This window comes from Plectropomus leopardus, chromosome 14 (assembly GCF_008729295.1).
Source record: "Plectropomus leopardus isolate mb chromosome 14, YSFRI_Pleo_2.0, whole genome shotgun sequence".
In the NCBI taxonomy this organism is placed as follows: domain Eukaryota; kingdom Metazoa; phylum Chordata; class Actinopteri; order Perciformes; family Serranidae; genus Plectropomus; species Plectropomus leopardus.
Genome location: NC_056476.1, coordinates 24,005,855 through 24,024,028, shown reverse-complemented (window position 1 = coordinate 24,024,028; position 18,174 = coordinate 24,005,855). Strand labels below are relative to the sequence as shown.

The 18,174-nt window shown below is 41.2% G+C and overlaps 2 protein-coding genes across 2 annotated transcripts; one reads left to right on the top strand and one right to left on the bottom strand.

The window, feature by feature from the left end:
* Positions 1 to 916: 916 nt before the first annotated feature.
* Positions 917 to 11,600, bottom strand: LOC121954052 (solute carrier family 4 member 1 adaptor protein). Its single transcript, XM_042501371.1, has 14 exons — positions 10,770 to 11,600; positions 9,546 to 9,750; positions 9,227 to 9,355; positions 9,072 to 9,132; positions 8,822 to 8,961; positions 7,547 to 7,707; positions 5,564 to 5,633; positions 5,269 to 5,458; positions 4,288 to 4,384; positions 3,921 to 4,164; positions 3,496 to 3,588; positions 2,781 to 2,866; positions 2,577 to 2,646; positions 917 to 1,890 (listed from the first exon to the last, which is right to left on the bottom strand). The coding sequence occupies exons 1-14, from the start codon at positions 11,598 to 11,600 to the stop codon at positions 1,841 to 1,843; spliced, it is 2,427 nt and encodes an 808-aa protein (XP_042357305.1). The 3' UTR covers positions 917 to 1,840.
* A 245-nt stretch (positions 11,601 to 11,845) lies between these two features.
* Positions 11,846 to 17,864, top strand: supt7l (SPT7 like, STAGA complex subunit gamma). The gene is made up of 5 exons (XM_042501038.1): positions 11,846 to 11,922; positions 13,208 to 13,685; positions 13,900 to 14,224; positions 16,115 to 16,352; positions 17,300 to 17,864. The coding sequence occupies exons 2-5, from the start codon at positions 13,249 to 13,251 to the stop codon at positions 17,602 to 17,604; spliced, it is 1,305 nt and encodes a 434-aa protein (XP_042356972.1). The 5' UTR covers positions 11,846 to 11,922; positions 13,208 to 13,248; the 3' UTR covers positions 17,605 to 17,864.
* Positions 17,865 to 18,174: the final 310 nt, after the last annotated feature.

Here is an 18,174-nt window from a genome sequence, read left to right as displayed (position 1 = left end):
CATACAAAACCAGGTTTTCTTTTCATTTTCTGAAAGACATACTATACTATGACATTTCTTATTTTTTTTGCACGACAATATCATGACATTTTTAGCAATTTTTTGACGATATACCATACTATGAAGTTTTTTCATTTTTTGAACAACATATGACATTTTCTTAGTATGTTGAATGACATACTTCAACATATATAATTTTTTGAATTATGTGCTTTACTATGAATTTTTTTCCATTTTTTAAAAGACAATATACTATGACGTTTGAGTAATTATTGGACGGCATTGCAAACCATGACATTCTCATTATTTCATCTATACTATGACTTTTTACATGATTTTGATGACCAACTATTAATGACCTTTTTCCATTTTTATAAATGGCCTATTGTACCATGGCGTTTTTGTGATTTTTAATGGCCCATTATACTATGTCCTTTTTTCCATTATTTTTGATCACACACTATGCCCTGAATTTATCCTTTAAAGAAACCCTGCGCTTAATCTTAGTGACAAAGTGAGGCTCATGTTTTATCATCGGAACATCATCCGCAGTGAGATTGAGAAGGATCTGCCAGGTGGAACGACAGAGGGCCCTTCTCATGTGTTTGGGGCACGGAGGGAAGAATGCTTTCCATCAGTGATTAGTAGGTCACAGCACAGAACATCACAGCAAAGATCTACAGCCAAAACCACACGTCTCTTTGTGCCAGATCAAACTCTGAGAAACACTCTTTGTGTGTGTGTGTGTGTGTGTGAGGCAGCTTGAAGGGAGGAAAAAAGTCTGACGTCAAAACTGGGCTGCTTGTGAAGAAGGCCCCAGAATCGAACTCCAGGGAGGACGACTGGCTGGAAAATTTAGAGGAGAGTAAATATAAGAGGGTGAATGTAAAGTGTAAAAAAACAAAGTTGAACTTACTGGCTATGTACAGACACTTTTATTATACATTTATATAACAAAATACAGCTTTTAACTTGTTTTGAGAAAAGACGACAGGAAAGAGGGTGGAGAGTATGGCAGTAAACCAACAGAACAGCACTGAGTGGGATTTCACAGAGCGAGGAATCCTGCTCTAGGCAAACACACCAATAGCTGACTCACTCGTAAAGACAATCTTGTTAAAAAGAGAACTTCGAGAAGGTTGGGCTCTGTGTGTGTGTGTTGGTATAGACGCGGACACACACTCCACTTAGCTTGAGTCATTATCAGCTTGCGTTTCATCCAGTAAGCCATCCAAGTGTCCAGATGGTCAGAAAAGCTGCTTCAATGCTCTCCCTCTTTCTCCCTCCCTGCTACACACTCTCCTTTGGAAAAGAAAAAAAGGTTATGCCAGCGATCGACTGAAGCCAAATAGGGGAGGGATACAGATTGGATGTCAGGTGGATTTAACTGCGAGGGGAGCAGCCAAAGACCAGAATTCAGATCAGTTACCGCTCCCTGCTCTGTCTCTTTGTATTTTCTGCTTGGATGATATAGAATTCAAATTTTAAAAAAGGACCAAATTAAGTGCAACCACTCTCTATTATTGCAATGGGTGAAAAGTGCCAGCAGGCTGACTGCCCAGTGTCTGCTCCCACAGCTTGCCAGTTTAACGTGGATCGGAGTGGTGCGCATTTTGTTTATGGTGGTCTGAGAATGTAAATATCCCCCAAAAGATGTTGAAAGGTGCAGCGTTATTCCTCTGCGAGCCCCTGGTCTGTGCCACACACAGGGACTGGGATGAGTAGAGAGGGTTAAAATGGTCAGAGCTAAGGAGACTGGAGGCTTTGTGTTGCAGGTATTATCTGCAGTATAAAAGCTGGTGGAGGAGAGACACAAGAGCTCTCTCTCTTCTGTTTTCCCTCAGTAGCCGTACTTGTCGTTGAGGTGTGTGCGTCCATCTCCGGTCTGACCTATAAGTGAAGAAAAAGCTAGATTTAGGATCAGAGAGTTTCACATTTACATACCAATTCAAATTATTTTACATGTTCGAAGAAAATAACACAAAATGAAATAAAATGCTTAAGATGTCCCACAAGAACACATTCAGCCAACCAGACTGGTAAAGTGCAACTCCCTAACCTCGGACTTGTATGCAATCATCAAACTGATCGCATCCTAAAATGATGGAGCGCTATTAGCTGGCGACCCTGAATCAAAGCTCAGTTTGGCAGCTGTTTCAAAGTTTATTTTTTTTAATCATGCTTATCTTACAATTTTTAAGTGACTTTGATCTGCATTCCTTGGCAAACAATATAAATGTTTCTGCAATTTCAGCTGCACAAATGAACCATGAAAGCCTGTTTACTTCCTCTCATCATGTCCTTTATAAATAGCCCCCCTCCCTTTGTTCCTGTGATTAGCAGGCCAGGAGCATACATGCCTCAATTCTAAATATTGCACTTATTTACCTTGAAGACTCACTCAGGCAAATGGTCTAAAGATTCTGACAAAGAACTTATATCTCGCTCTGATCAAAGAGCAAGAGGGTTAGGTTACACTGTTAGCTTAATTAGACTGTGTTTGACCTAAGGACATGATCAATAAGTCAATGAGTCTATGGGTGTAGTGCAAAAAGCCCAATCAGTCAGGTCGTTACCTGTAGGAGGCACCCACACACAATAATCTGGGTCGTCCTCTGGGTACTGTCCTGAGAGCTGCGCTGGTGGCTGTGGAGACAAATCATGAGTCACTCCACACTTTTCTATATGATAGAATTAAATGATTGATTGATTGTGTGTGTGTGTGTGTGTGTGTGTGTGTGTGTGTGTGTGTGTGTGTGTGTGCGTGTGCGTGCACCTACCCTGCTGGGGCCAATCACTTTCTTCTTCTCCTTCTTTCTGGGGCTGGGTTCTGCTGCTGGCTCTCTGTCGCCTCCTGCTTTGGCCTCTGTAGAGACGTAGGTCCAGCAAATTAGTATGGAAGCCTAACTCAGTGTGATGGGAAAAACTGAAAGTCTGTCTTTTTCGTCATCATAATGAAAAACTTTCTTGAAACGATCAGTTAATACCTCAAAATATTGAGTTAGTTTCTCATTATTTTGAGATATTAAGAAAAAAAATTAGAGAAAGCTTATTATTTTAGAGATAACGAGTCATTATTTAACTCATTATTTCAAGATGCCAAGTCACTTTTTGAGATTTGAAGTCATTACTTTGGGATACTAGCTTATAATTTTGAAATACAAAGCCTTTATTCTACGACACTAACTTATAATTTTGAGATCCTACATATGTCATTATTTGAGGATACTGACTTATTTTTTAAAGAGACTACTCATTATTTTATGATAGTAACGATAATTATTTGAGATACCACATCATTTGATTAAGATACTAACTTAGAATTTCAAGAAAGTTTCTCATTATGATGACTTCAGTTAATTTTCTTTTTTCCATCACAGTGGCAGAAATGTCCCCCTCAAATGTTAGTGATGCTGCATCAATACCATGAACACACAACAATCGATACCGGAGACGTCACGGACTAACACGGAAACAAAAAGTGACAGTAGCCACCTGGACTCGATGGGGCCTTGTTGCTTCTCTGTTTAGGAACCTGCTCCACCGCTCCAGCAGACTGCTCACCTCCCCTCTGTTTGTGGCTTTGCTCTGATGTTGTCATGGAAACGAAAATATAAATTATGATCATTAGAATATGCACTGATCGACATTTCATTTATAAGGTTGCATAGACTCAACTTTGCTAGATACTGTATGATATTTCTTTATATAACTCTGATTAGGGATGACACATGAACAACAGTGTGCCTTTGTAAATTATATATTACAGATCTGCTGCCACCCAGTGGTGCAGGAAATTCATGTTAACTCTGACCACACTTTTTAGAACTCACCAAAACAAAATACAGAGTTTTTTTTCCTCTTTTCTTCCTTATTAGTGTCTATTTCAAAAACCTCCCTCAGCTCTGATGACTTTTTACCTCTTGGCTCTTGGATCTGTGCTGGCGGCTGTCTTTTCTGCCCCGAGGGAGCGCTTTCTTGAGACATGGATGTACTGGACTCTGCTGAGTCAACAATAGTCTCAGTAACAGTTTCACACTCTTTATCCTCATTTTTCTCTGCCTCCTCCTCCTCTTCCTCCTCTTCCTCCTCTTCTCCACTGGGTGGAAGTTCTTTCATGTTGAAAAGCTCTGCGGGTAAGTTGGGGCGCTTTGGAGGCAACCTCTACAAAAGAGAAGAAAGATCAGAAGAAGAAAGGGGCTGAGCAGGAGACAGAAGGATGTTTTCAGAGGAATGAATGAGTCAGGTGATTAGACTGAGTTATGAAACACGAGGAACAACATTTACCCCAATGGTGCCGGTCTTCAGTTTGTATTTGCTTCCTCCCTTCATGGCTCCAAACAGCGGCAAGACTTTCTTAGGTTTCTCTGACTCTGAGCTACCACTGTGACACCAAAACACAACAAAATATCTCTTAAGCGTTTAAATGTGGCCTACTATGTATACTGCATTAAAATACTTTACCAGTATTACAGTTAACTCCTGAGCAGAATAAAAATACTTTTCCATGACATCATTTATATGAAAGATTTGTTGACATTTCAGAGTATTTGAATACTACTTATTTGAATACTTCAGCCCCTGAATGAAACATTTGTATAGCAGTTACTCACTGTGTCACACTGAATTTGTGAAGAGAACAAGTCAACGGCAAAACTATATCAAAACATCTATTTACAACCTTTTATACAACTCACACAGTATAATCCAAGTTTCATTTATCCAGTTGCATGCTCACTTCTTCCACAACAGACAGCCCTTTCTGACTGAGAACTGAACTGAGAGTGAAACTTTCCAGACTTCATTGACGAAAACAGTAACTTCAGCCATGTTCAGCGAGGTAAAATTACTGTTTTGTGAATGGAGTCTAACTTTGAAGACAGTGTACACAAGTTTTCATTTTATTTCAGTAGGAAAGGTATATCTGTTTGGGTACAGAGCATACAACTGGATCAATGACACTTGGAATATGCTGCAGAAGTTGTGTGAGAGTTTCTAAACTGATTTTTTGACATAGTGTAGCTATCGTTAAACCATGGACCCCTATGACCTTAATTCATTAAGGATTTTCTCAGTTTTTGGACTCTTTGCCTGCTGTGGAAGCATGCAAGAGAAACATTGTTTATTTCACAAATTCTGTGTATCACGGGGTGAGTAATTGACATACAAATAGTAATTTTGGGGGGTCAAGTATTCCTTTAAAAGACAGTTCTCAGCTTTCTATTACATCCAGTATGACGCCCTCTTGAATGAAGCGTCGTGTCTGACCTCGGCTGCAGTGAGGGCATCTGTGCGGGCCGTGTGAGTTCCACCAGTTTGCGGAGCCTCTGAGCATCTTTGCGTAAATCTGCCACGTGCACGTGAAGCTTCCTGCGCTCCACAGCGTCCATCGCTGCCTCACTTCGCACCGCAGTCATGAAAGCATCCAGCGGGTCCTCAGTGGAGGAGCCGGAGGCGTCTAAGAGAAAGGATGAAATGTACGATAACACGAGGAGAACACGCTTCTGTAGGTAGTCAGGGGTCAGTCCACAGAGCAGTGAACACCCAGGCGATCATGACTCACCCCCTTTAACACCACTGAGCTTTTTCTGAGTCTCTGCCAGCTCCTTCTCCACCTCGGCCAGTTTGGCCACCTACATGAAAATCAGACACATGAATGTTAGCACAGAACCATACTGTATGCTTCGCACTATAGTACAAGTGCAGTTTACATAAATACACCTCACAGTACAGGGTTGTTTCCAGCGGAAATAGTTTTATATTACTTTCCAGTACAAAGAGCAGGTCCACTGAGCGTACGGAGAGCACCGGCATGTATATATTTATATTTTACCATTATTTTGACAGAAAGGAGACACAAGCACCTCTTGTGAGGTTTGTGGTTTTACGAAAATACTTCAGCAAGAAAAAAAACATCTACTTGAACTTTTACAGATGTGGGAGAACAGAATCTGTGAATGTTGTTACATGTTCTGCTCTGTAGAGGGCGTCACTACTTTGGTTCTATGGACAGCAGCATGTTGGTCAATCACTACTGATCCAGACTGAAACATGTCAGTATTATTTGGATAGATTGCTGTGAAATTTGGTAGACATTCATGTCCCATCAAGGATTAATGGTAATAACTTTGGTGATCCTTCAATTTTTGATGTAACGCCATAATCAGGTCAAATTTTTAATTTGTCCACCACTTTGGGAATGACCAGATACCTGCAAAACTAATGTCTGTCAGAATCAATTGTATTTGGTGTTTGGTGCCAATTTGCAAGCGTTAGCAAAATGGTGAATATTATACCTGCAGCACGTCTCAGCATTGCCAGTGTGAGCCTTTAACTTTCTGATTTTAACATTTTGCTCGAAGCAGTGCAGCCTCACAGAACTTGGCTGCAGACTCTAGAGCGAGCCTTACAGTAAACAAGTTTTCAGGGAATTGTATGTCGCTGACAGATTTCCAGCGTCAGACTAAAACTCTGATAGTTTGCTGGAGCTGTGACGAGCTGCAGTGATCTCAATCGTTCTGTGTAAGTTGGTCATGAAAATCAGTGCGAGCTGTCTTAAGTCAGTCTTTTTTTCTTGTCTTGAAATTCTGATAAAATCAAACGTTTAATATTGTTGTAGGTTTTTAGTCTTGGCTCATGTGAATAGTGAAGTTCAGTGGCCTCAACACTGTCAACAACCAATAGCTGCACTCTCCCCAGCTTTACACAGAAAGCAACAAACAAGTTAGACAGTAAACAGGCGAGAAAATGAACAAGTCTTGGTTCTCTTGGATGGTGAAGGAGATGAGGAGAAATTGGTGAACTTGTGGATTTGGTGTTTAATTCAGCATCTAATCCACCAACCAGAACTTATTTTACTCAGTCTGATTCCCATGGTCTCTTCCCACAGAAACAGTGCAGCTAACCAACAGAGGCTGGTAGCGAGTTCAGACGACAAAATCCAAAATATAATGTTTGTATGTAAACACAATTTTTTTTTAAATGGAAGATGTCGCATTGACAAAAATGTTCTTGACATATGACACCTTCCATCACGAGTTTCCAAGAACTACGTTTCTGCAGACAAGGAAGGAATTGTTACAATGTCAAATTTCTTTGAGGGAGTTTGGTGTAATATTTTCCACCAGGAGAAGGATGAGAAAATAATCTCAAAATGAGTCTAGTTGGACTGAAATAGTGATCCTGCAAAATCCCCCAGTCTCAACAAAATCAAGTCTGTGACTCAAAACACAAAAAGTCTTCAGATGCAACATGGAGTCAGACTTCTTTTTTTTTTTAATCTTTTTAAATTCTAGTGTATGGTAGGTATTGCTCTTATTAAACATTACGCATCGACTTTATTAAGATGATGTGTTTAATTTCTCTTTAGAAAACTAAACCCATTTTATGAATCCTGAGAATAATAACATTATGCTCGAGCATCATGCTGAATACAGAGTGAATATAAAGGCAAAGTGAACATTATAAAGGTGATGATTAAAGATGCGATGAGTCAGAATATTATAAAATTCCCCAATCGTGTATATAAACAGAAGCAGATGATTACCAGTGACTCATAGGTCTCAGGCCGCTCCTCAACCTTGCCCGCCTTTTTCATTCTCTCCTGCCTCTTCCTCTCCACTGTGCCAGTTCGATCCAGGAAGGTGTCGTCGTCACTGTCGTAGTAATCCTCATCCTCCCAGTTCTTCTTCTTACGCTTACGGGACACTAGATATAGGATATAAAAAAAGACTATTACTGAAATTCTTATCATTACAAACCATAACCTCTCCTGACGGTGGTTCAGAATTCTTCTTTCAGAATTCATGCCCAGTGTTGTGTAATGGACATGTTTTAGGGGAAAAGTGAACTGAACATATCAATTTGCAACTCTGAACTTGAGCGCTGTCGATTCTCGCGAGCCGCTCAAGCATTGTGCCACTTTTACGGCACACGAGAATTTACAGCATGGAGCGTGCTGGTGTTGTGTTGAAGATTTCCCTGTTTCCCTGTCTGTATACATCTCCCCCCACCTAAATCTCAACTAAACCCTTTTCTTTAACCAAATCCAGAGGGGGGCACAGTGCATTTTAATGGGGAGGAAGCACTATTTGACAGGGGGGACACACTTCAACACAACACCTGCATGGCTTGTGCAACTTGCAGTTTAGACAAAGCAGCCACTGGTACTGCTGAAGCCACTTTGTTTGAATATTTGAAGAAGTTTCATGAACGCATCAGTCCAGACACCAACAGAAAAAATCTCTTTTCTTTTTTTTTTGCCAACTCTGCCTACCGGATCTGAAAAAAACAAGCCTGAACATCTGCAAACTTTTTGAAACAACACATTAAATTGACACATCTGACCAGTCCTGGGATATATCTGCAAGTCAAAGATGGGAAATACAATCAAATTGCTTCTTTAAACCTCTTTTATACATCTGTCTTGTTTACTCCGCCATTATTCCTGTCTTCTCTGGTGCTCATGTTTTCAGTAAAATGAACTGAATGATTGAACTGTAGAGAATCTTAACAGACTAACCATATGTGCAGCATATCCACACTGTCAAAATTTTAAACGTTTATATCTGTATGTGCGATGTAAGCAGCTAACTAAAGTTAACTCCAGCAGGTAGCCAACAACCCAGTTTTATACATCCAAAGAACAATCAACAGCATGGTAACCGGCCTCAAACTGAGACAGTTATTTATTTGTCAAAATGTGTAGCTCCATCGGGCTAGAAAAAGGGACTGGGCGTTTAATTGAGACTAAGCTTTTATTTGAAGTTTTACGTTAAACTATTTTAATGAGAAATGTTAACATGCATAACATTGTTCCCACCTGCTTCCTGGCGCAGCAGCCCTCTGGCTTCCAGCATTCGACAGGCCTCCAGGCAGCACTGGATGGCCGCTTCTTTCTTCTTCCCTGTGTGGGTCACCTCAGCAACCAGCTGCCGGCCCACAGCGTCGTCCACCGGAAGCCTGACAGAAACAAAAACTGTGACTCTGTATGCATTTTACAGCCTGTTTGACAGCAAGTTAACATAGTTTCTAAACTTTAAATTGTAAATCAGGGGTTTCACGTCACTCACTTTATTCTGCAGAGCCAGCTGCCATGGCTTTTGTCTTCATACTCAAACTCCAGCTCCTCTCCTAAAATAAAGAAGTTAAGGTCAACAAATTTGAGACACAAAAAAAACCCCAAAAGAGACACAGACATCTGTGGATTAACAATAAGTCCTGTCACCCTCTCTGTCATAGAAGCCCTGCAAAGCCTTCTTTGGGTCTTTCAGGTAGGCAGCTTCCTGGTCTTCGTGGAACTCGGTTGAGAAAGGGTTTTCCTCGTTCTCATCTTCTTCTGGAACCGCCTCCTCAGCTGCACCGTAGATTCATGGAGACAGATGGAATGAAAGGGAAGGAGAGAACAAAAGGATTGACGTGCCTCTTTAGTCACTCTTAAGAGAAAGTCGGTATCAAATCACTCAGGATGACAACACAGCAAAAAGTCAACACAGATGACACGTAACATACTGCAGCGTGACCCTACAACCAGCACAGCAGCTCACCCATTCCCCAGGAACAGCCCGAGTCTTCATTTGAAGGTTTGCTTTGGCCTTTGTTTTGTGTGTCTTCCTCCTTCTCCTCCTCCTCGTCATCATCGGAGTCGTCTCCCATCATCCTCTTTTCCAGCTCTTCCTTCTGTTTTCGGGCTTTCTCCCTCAGCTCGGTCACTGTGAGCTCAGACTCCTCTTCCTCATCAAACTCAGGACCCTGTGGAAGGACAGGAAGAGACCTCCACAGATTTATCATTGCACTCCTATGAACATATGCAATAAAGATAAACACAATTTTATATCATAACATAGTCTGACATATGATAAGCTTTTTTTAAGGATCTAAATCAACTTAAATGACTCCCTTTCATCTGGAAAATATACAACATGGATCCATCTGACTACACTGTGAGTCCTGATTTGAAAAACAGATTTAACATCATTTTTGAAGGTGTGAACAGTTGTCTGATCTGACTGTTTGAGTCCTGTTAGGAGGGACAACAGGTGGCGAAGATGAAAAAAAAAAAAACAATGCATCATGTATCACATTTACCAAGAAGACCTTCAACACAGAGAAGGTTTCCACGCCGATGAGTCTGGAGATACGCTTCAAATCGATGTTATTTCAGAGGACTTTACGGTAAAGGTTGGCTCTTACTACACCCTCCTTTTCCTGCCACTGGTCTTCTCTGATTAGTCTGTTCAATAGACTTTTTGTCTTATTTTCAAGTTATATTTGACAAGCTTGAAACTGAATTTTAATTTTTTTTGTGTAATTGCTATTTGACTATTTTAAAAAAATATGTCAGGTAGTTGTACAGTATGATTCTGGTATATTAATGATCATATATTAATGTGAATATCATCATGTATTTTTATCCTCTCATCTTTTTTGCATGTTTGTTTGTATTGTACAGTATGTTCAATTCATTTTTTTTGACCGTCATCACAAAACACTGATTGCATCAGAGGGCTTTACAGCATACGACATCCCTCACAAAAGTTGTGTATGTATATATAGAATATACATAAATACAATGATATAAAACTGCCCTTAATATAATTAATGAATGTAACATGTGCTAGTCTCGTTGGATAGCTGGCTGTTGCCACCTCCATTCACTCATTCCTAATTTGATATGCACTTTAATGAAAGCTGTCTGTTATCCTAAATATATTTATATCAGTATCTTAACAGTGACAGGTACAAAAAAGAGGATACACATCATGATTCACCTGCAGAATAAAAAGCCTCGTGCTCCCACCAAACTTTAACACATGTCCCACGCGGAGCCTGATGTAGGTTTTCGGGGGGATCTTGTTCTTGTTCACCACAGTGCCGTGTGTGCTGCCCAGGTCGTGGATGTAAAAGCCCCTCTCCTCTCCGACAGAGCCCCCCTCTCCAGCCTCTCTGCGGTACTGGATCACCGCATGATACCTGGAGATGGACGGGTGCTCCAAAGAGACGTCACACACAGGTAAACGTCCGACCACGAAGTAACTTTTCTGTGTGAGGGGCACCGTGTCCACTATGGTGCCGTTTTTAAGGATTTCCAGAGCATATGGGACATCAGAACCGGTGCCACCCCAGGGTGGCTCTGTGTATGGGACAGGGGGGAATTTACCAGCCGGGGGCCCTTTAGCGGGGAGCACCCGGGGTTTGGCTTCTGGCTTGGGTTTGACAGGAGCCGCATTCTTGGTTTTAACGCCTTTCTCGTGCTCTTCTTGGTCCTTTTCTGTGGTTTTGTCCTCGTTTACTTGACCTGAAGAGTTCTCGTGAGTAGTGTCCACAACTTGAGCTCCGTTGTTTTCTGTCGCATGTTTATTGTCGGCTGCTGTTGGTTTGGACGGAGCAGAGACGTTACTGCGTTTGCTGGTGAGGGAGGGCGCTGCGAAAAGAGCCGGCTTTTTAAAAGTGTCCTCTGTTTCTGGTTCAGTTTTGAGTACTTCTGTCTTTTCGTGTTGTCCTCCATTCTCTGTGGCCGAACACTCGCCCGTTTCCATTGCAGAGTCCATTTGTCCATCCGTGTTTTTCACATACACGTCTGACGGCGGGGAGACGGACATGTTTATTTGGTGCGTCCATGAATTTTGCCCGGGTTTTGTAACCCTCTGTTAATCTCTACAAAACCGCTACCAAAGAACAGTAAAGAAATAACTCCGAGGGAATGATAAAAGACGTCTAAAGATGCATGTTATATTATCAGGATTTCTAACTTAATGCCTGTTGAAATAAATGGTTTTGTTGCGGAACTAAATATCTTCCTAAGTTGTTGACCCGAGTGTTTTGCAACAAGGACGAAAATACTTATTTCCTGTGCAACTTCCTGCAAAGACAACGGCAATTGGTTTAAAATACTAACAGGCGTTTCATCCATCTCGGTGTAATGTGAGTTGCTGTTGTTTTGTTTTGAACTCGTGATTTTAACTAGTTAAACATGCATGTTGCGTACTTAGCGAGCTAGCTTGTAGCATAGCCGTTGCTCCTCTATGAAAGTGTTGCTCGCAGCTGCGTTGTCGCTTGTATCTTCGTGCTGTGCCAAACTCCAGCCAGACACCTGACAAGTCTGCGTCCTCTTGCTATTCGGCAAACGGTTTTGCCTGTAAAACCTTGACTTCAGCGCTTACGCGAATCAATGCATTTTTCTTTTCAATTCGGCATACACCTAGTGCGCCTATTTCCGGTTACTATACCTTTTTTTTAACCATTAATTTTGCATCACCTCCCAATGTCTGTCATCAAAGGGCACTGTGTTCCACTTAATGTTGACAATATTTCCCTTAAAACGTGACATTGTTTGGTCGCATGTGTGCCAAAATAACCGGACAACAAGTTAATTTTTGTAAAATTGCTTGTAAGCGTCTGAGTTGCGCACATTTGCCATCATGCAGTCGACAATACTTTACGCAGTTAATGGCTGATGTTTGGTGGGTTCTTCCAATCAGTATCAGCGAAAGCGTCACATTTTTGAAGGGCCAAACACTGTAATAAACTGTTATGTGTTAATTGAAGGTGATGTCAAAAAATCTGAATCAGTGCTATCCTGAAAGATGTTTTGTTTTTTTGTTTTTTCTCAGTTTGATGATCTCGATTGTGATAGTACGGAAGCGGCGCACTGCCACGCCACAAAACAAACAAACAAACAAACAAAACACAAAAATAAAAACAAAAAAACAACAGGTAATAAAATGAAAAGTTTATTGTTAAGAAAATGTGTTTTTCTACATTTTTACGGGAAATGTTAATGTCATAACAAGAAATTATTCTTGTGAAAAAAGAATAAAAGAAACGTTTCTTGTTATAACAGTTAAGTTATTTATCTTGTTATGTTATTACAGGGAACATTTCACGTTATAACAAGATAGAAGGGTATAGTGGTATAGCAAGACAAGTTTATAATTAGAATGTAAAAATATAACATGAACGTATCTTGTAAATATGTAAAAATATCTTGCTATAATAAGAAACTTTTCATATATTTATTGAATTACCCCAAGACCATAACACATGATAAGATGCACAAACATTTACATAAAAAATAACAGAACCAGGGAACATGGCATGGCAAAAGTACAACTAATGGTACTTGATACAGTTTTTTTTTTCTGGCATTGCAGTTCTTCATTTTAGTATGATGGTCCTCTGACTTCCTGTCCATCTTTCCAAATTTCAGATCAGAGTTTGAATCTGGCTTGTGTCTTTTGATCCCTCATCATGATGCGTTACTGGGGTGAGATCCCGGGGCCTGCGGGGGCTCCTCCGAGTCGCAGCTCCTTTGACCTACTCCAGCGTGAGTTCCGCTCAGTGGAGATGCAGGACCCTCCGTTGCACCAGCCCTCAGCCCAGCGTCCGCGGCCAACCACAATGTTGGACATCCCCTCGGAGCCCTGCAGCCTCACCATCCACACAGTGCAGCTGTGTCAGCATGCCCGCCGCCTACGTGGTCTGTTATCAGCAGCCCAAGCCCAGGCTCAGGGTCAGAGCTCAGCGTCCTCTGAGGGCGGCAGCAGGCTGGAGGATGCTGACACCAACCTGCCTCTGCGTCCTCCCACCCCACCTGTCATGCCAGATGACTTGCTACCTGTGGACAGCAAAGCCCCACGGCAGCCTTTCCTGCTCCGCCACAGTGACCCTGAAAGTGACTTTTATAAGTAAGTTCATTTGAATGTGTGGCTAAGATGCTGTCTTTTTGATTAAATACATTCCAGATCCAGTAAAACATCTAAATGGCAGGCTCATCAGTCACTCACAGTTTATATCAACTTTTTTTTTTACTTCTCAACGTTTCAGAGACATTATCTCAGTGAATGTAGCAACCAGTCATCATTTATCCACTTTTATCTCCTTTGATTCCCCCATCATTAGGGGTAAAGGCGAGCCTGTCACAGAGCTGACTTGGCACTCCTGCAGGCAGCTCCTCTATCAGTCAGTGGCCACCGTCTTGGCTCATGCCGGCTTTGAGTCAGCCCAGGAGAGCGTACTGGAGGCCCTGACTGACCTGGTCCATGAGCATTACCTGCGCCTCACCCGTATGCTGCGAGTGGCGGTGGACCGGGAGGCTCGGCTCGGAGCGAGTCCTTTCCCAGACGTGGTGGAGCAAGTGTTCCACGAGGTGGGCATCGGCAGCGTGCTGGCACTGCAGCGCTTCTGGCAAGTGCGCATCAAGGACTATCACAGCTACATGCTGCAGGTGAGGTGTGGAGTAACGTTTGTAGGGTTGTGTTTTTTCACAGTCACTTTAGAAGATGATATACATTTGTCAGCCATGCATGATTTGGTATACTTTTTTCTATATATCTTTTATATACAGTTTCTCATTTGATCTTTCAGAAAATGTATCATAAGTCAGCAAATATAAATATCAGGACATAAAATTACATATACCTTGATAACTAATTTATCAGCATTGCCCCTTGATATTTGTTTATGGTGTTGGACTTATTTCTCTGCAATGTGTAAAAACTGCCATGCATTACAAAGCAGTTTTGTACAAATGGCAGAGTAGAAGCTGTGACATAGACCAGCAGCAGTGTTTCTTCATGCTTTCTCTCATTTCTTGAGTGCCAAAATTATTAATCGTTGAAACAAAAACTCTTTTTATATGAGATTGATCTCAGCAGTTTTAATAATCATTCAATGTATTTTTCATTTATCAAGCAAAAACATAAAAAATCTCTAGTTTCAGCCTCTCCAATATGGGGATGTGCAGCTTTACAACTTTGGGTTGCACAAAACGAGATATATGACGACAGGGTTTCTAGTCGCTAACATTATAAGAAATTATTACACCATGATAGAATAAAATCTTAGGCTTATTAAGTTTCAGGAAAAACAAGTAGTGATACTGCTGATTAAGCTCACTCTTAAAAACAATCATCTAATAACTATACTGATAATAGAGTGCGGCAGGCATGATGTTTATTTGAATGCAGTCCTGGAAGTCATCATCATCTGTTTTTGATTTTTCATTGAATTTTGGATTATTGCAGAAAATAAGCTGTGTTGCAAAAAAAAAGAGATGACAATACGTCCATGTTTTATTCAGTAAGATCATCTTCACAAATGAACACTACTTTAATGATTTTTGAAGCCTAAATGCAATCGCCAGAGATAAAAAGCAAATGTTAGAGTATAAATAAGCTACACCATGGTCACACGATTTGACGTCGCCATCACAACGAGGCTGTAAAGCCGTGTTTGTTGATGATGTTTTGTAGTCTCATTTAGCCACTAAATTAGTAACCGCCTTTGTTAAGACACCTAAAAGCTGCAAAATTGATGAGTGGGGTATTTACCAACATATTTTATGTCATAGAAGAAAATGTTGCTTGTGTTTACCATAAACCTTATTTCAGGCATCTAACTAAAACCCCATTCAAAAAACTTTGAGATTAGGGAACCAGGACTGCTAAAATGAACTAATTTAAGGGTTCAGGTCTCATTCCTGCAGCACTTTACCAGTGTGATTGGTTACATTGAACAGTCCTGATCACTCAGAGCAGCTTAGTTTGGAATGGTGAATTACCCCAAAAGTCAATCAGAGGAAAAAAAAATCTCACCATATTTCCTTTCACCTTCCCTAACCAATTTCCTAGACGATGCCACCAAAGGTTCTGGAAAACTGTGATTAATTAGGATCATTTCTTAGTCAGTGTAAGCTCCCATGGCTTCACCACGACAACGCTGAATCATCACAGAAAGCATAAAGAATTTTGTGCGAGGGAAAACAATGGCGCGTATGGCAACTTGTGTGCAAGCTGCTTGGAAGTGAGACAGAAACCAAACCGAGAGATTCACAGTCGTCAGTGCCAAAATGACTTCTAAAGATACACAACAGAGGAGTGCTGTAGAGAACAGAAAGTAGAGCTGATGATCCGTTGTGTCTGTGATTAACTAATTATCTGGTGGCTATTATTAATCCACCTACGCTACAGATATTATATTCATTTTGCCGAATGATAAGGCATGTTTGATGTGATCCTAGAAGAGAATAATACTAGATAATTTAGGCTCAGATCTCACATTTATCTCCAAGCTCTCAGCAGTAAAATGGGACTGAATAAAGATTTCCCTCTTCCAGGTGAGTAAGGATCTGTCAGAGGAATACGAGCGACTGGTGAACCCAGAGAAGGCCCTGGAGGACTCCAAGCCCCCGAGGATCAAGGAGGAACCCATGAGTGACATCTCTTTCCCTGTTAGCGAAGAGCCAGAGGCCGACCTAGCCTCTGGGGACCAAGCTCTGCCGATGGGGGTCCTCGGGGCCCACGGTGAGAGGCTAGCTTCGGGCCTGGATGGTGACCATTCTCCACACACTTCAGGTGAGAGCAGCACTCATATTGAAATAGTATTCAAGGTGCTGCTTGTATTTTTGTGTCATCAGTAAACTGTTTGGTGTGTCTCGTTCAACAGGCAGCTTTCAGTCAGCTCGATACATAAGTATGCAGCTTTCCAATCGTCTCTTTTGCACTGCTTGTAACGTGTTATTTATATTATGTAACTGATATCACAAAATCATAACAATTTGCCAAGTGTACTTGGTCACTGCTAGGGTTAAACCTTTTTTGCTCACTTGGCTGATAGAGCAAGCGGGTCAGAAATCTCCTTGTCCAAAGTCAGTTTTTACTGGCTCCACACCGGCGATAGCCTTGACCAGAGGCATTATGTTTTCGGCTTGTCAGTCCCATTCTTGTGAATGCAATATCTCAAGAACGCCTTGAGGGAATTTCTTCAAATTTAGCACAAATGTCCACTTGGACTTAACAATGAAAGAATTAGATTTTGGTGGTCATTGTTTTTTTTTTTTTACCAGATTTACCAGCCTGACATTGCATATTTCTTGCCTCCTAACTGTAAAACCTTGCATTGAACATTACCTATATCATGTCTGTAGATGCACATACTCTGCAGTTAGCTAATTTACTAACCAAACAGCTGTTGTATGGTTATTAGATAAGCTTGATTCATCATTAACACATCAGATCCCGCTGTAGATAACTATGGAGTATGTTTCTGTGGTTCAGTGTTGAATATCGTCCACTGACAGTATTTTCACTGCTCTAGTATTATATGCAATCAGGACATATCACACTTTAATTTTCCCTTTCATCGTTGGCTGGGATTTTGAGAACCACTCAGGAATACAGGTGGCAGCATTTACACTGAGGGAAGCCACATGCCTTAATTTACTCTTTTATTGCAGTCGATTTTGTCCATTTTTTTTTTGTGTAAAATCAATTTTGCTAATTTGCCTCTTCTGTCCTACAAGGTGGGGGCGCAGCCAACAACTCCCCACTGTGGCCCCAGGTAAAAATGGAGCCACAGGATGCAGAGGAGGGCCAGGCTGCTGGCCACCATCACCACCACCACCATCATCACCACGGCGTCTTGGGTGGAGATGTTTTCGAGGAAGGCGGGCCCATGTCCACCATGAGCGAGTCAGGAGGAGCGATGGCACCCTCTCCCGCAGGCGCTGCGTCAGACGGCAGCTATGCTTCGCATTCGCCCGACTCTTTGATGGGCACTTCGCCCGTCTTTAACCAAAGACCTAAGAAGCGGGCAAAGAAGATGTGAGGCCAGGTTTGTGGATGCAAGATGAATTAAGAGGAGGACTCACCAGCAAGTCTTTGACATATGTTATCAATAAAGTATGTACTGAAAAATCTCATGGTTTAAAAACTCCAGCTGCACAGTGTGGGACTCATCTGCAGCTGTTGAGATCATTAACCACTGCATAGACTGATGGAAATATGAACATCATGGAAAAAAAATGTTTTTTTGTGTTTCTTTGTATGAGTTTGTATAGTTTCTCACAAATAGCTGAAGATGTTGCATTGAATATATAATGAGGTTTATTTGTCAAAAGAATAAACATCATTTGAAGTATTGTTTTCTTCATTTGACTTATTAAGTGGTTTTCTGAAATTATATGGGGGGGTTACGATTAGCCTAATGAATTGAAGAACAGGAAAAACTAAGCGGCCCAAAAGCAAATTATTTAGTTAAACAGCTTAATAATTCAGCAGAGTGGTTTGTTTTCCCAAGCTATTAAGTCTCTTTCTCCTCACACACCAATTACTGCCTGCGCCATTCATTATGAGATGCTCCACCAAAAAAGGAAAATATTTTTTCCTCTATGAACAT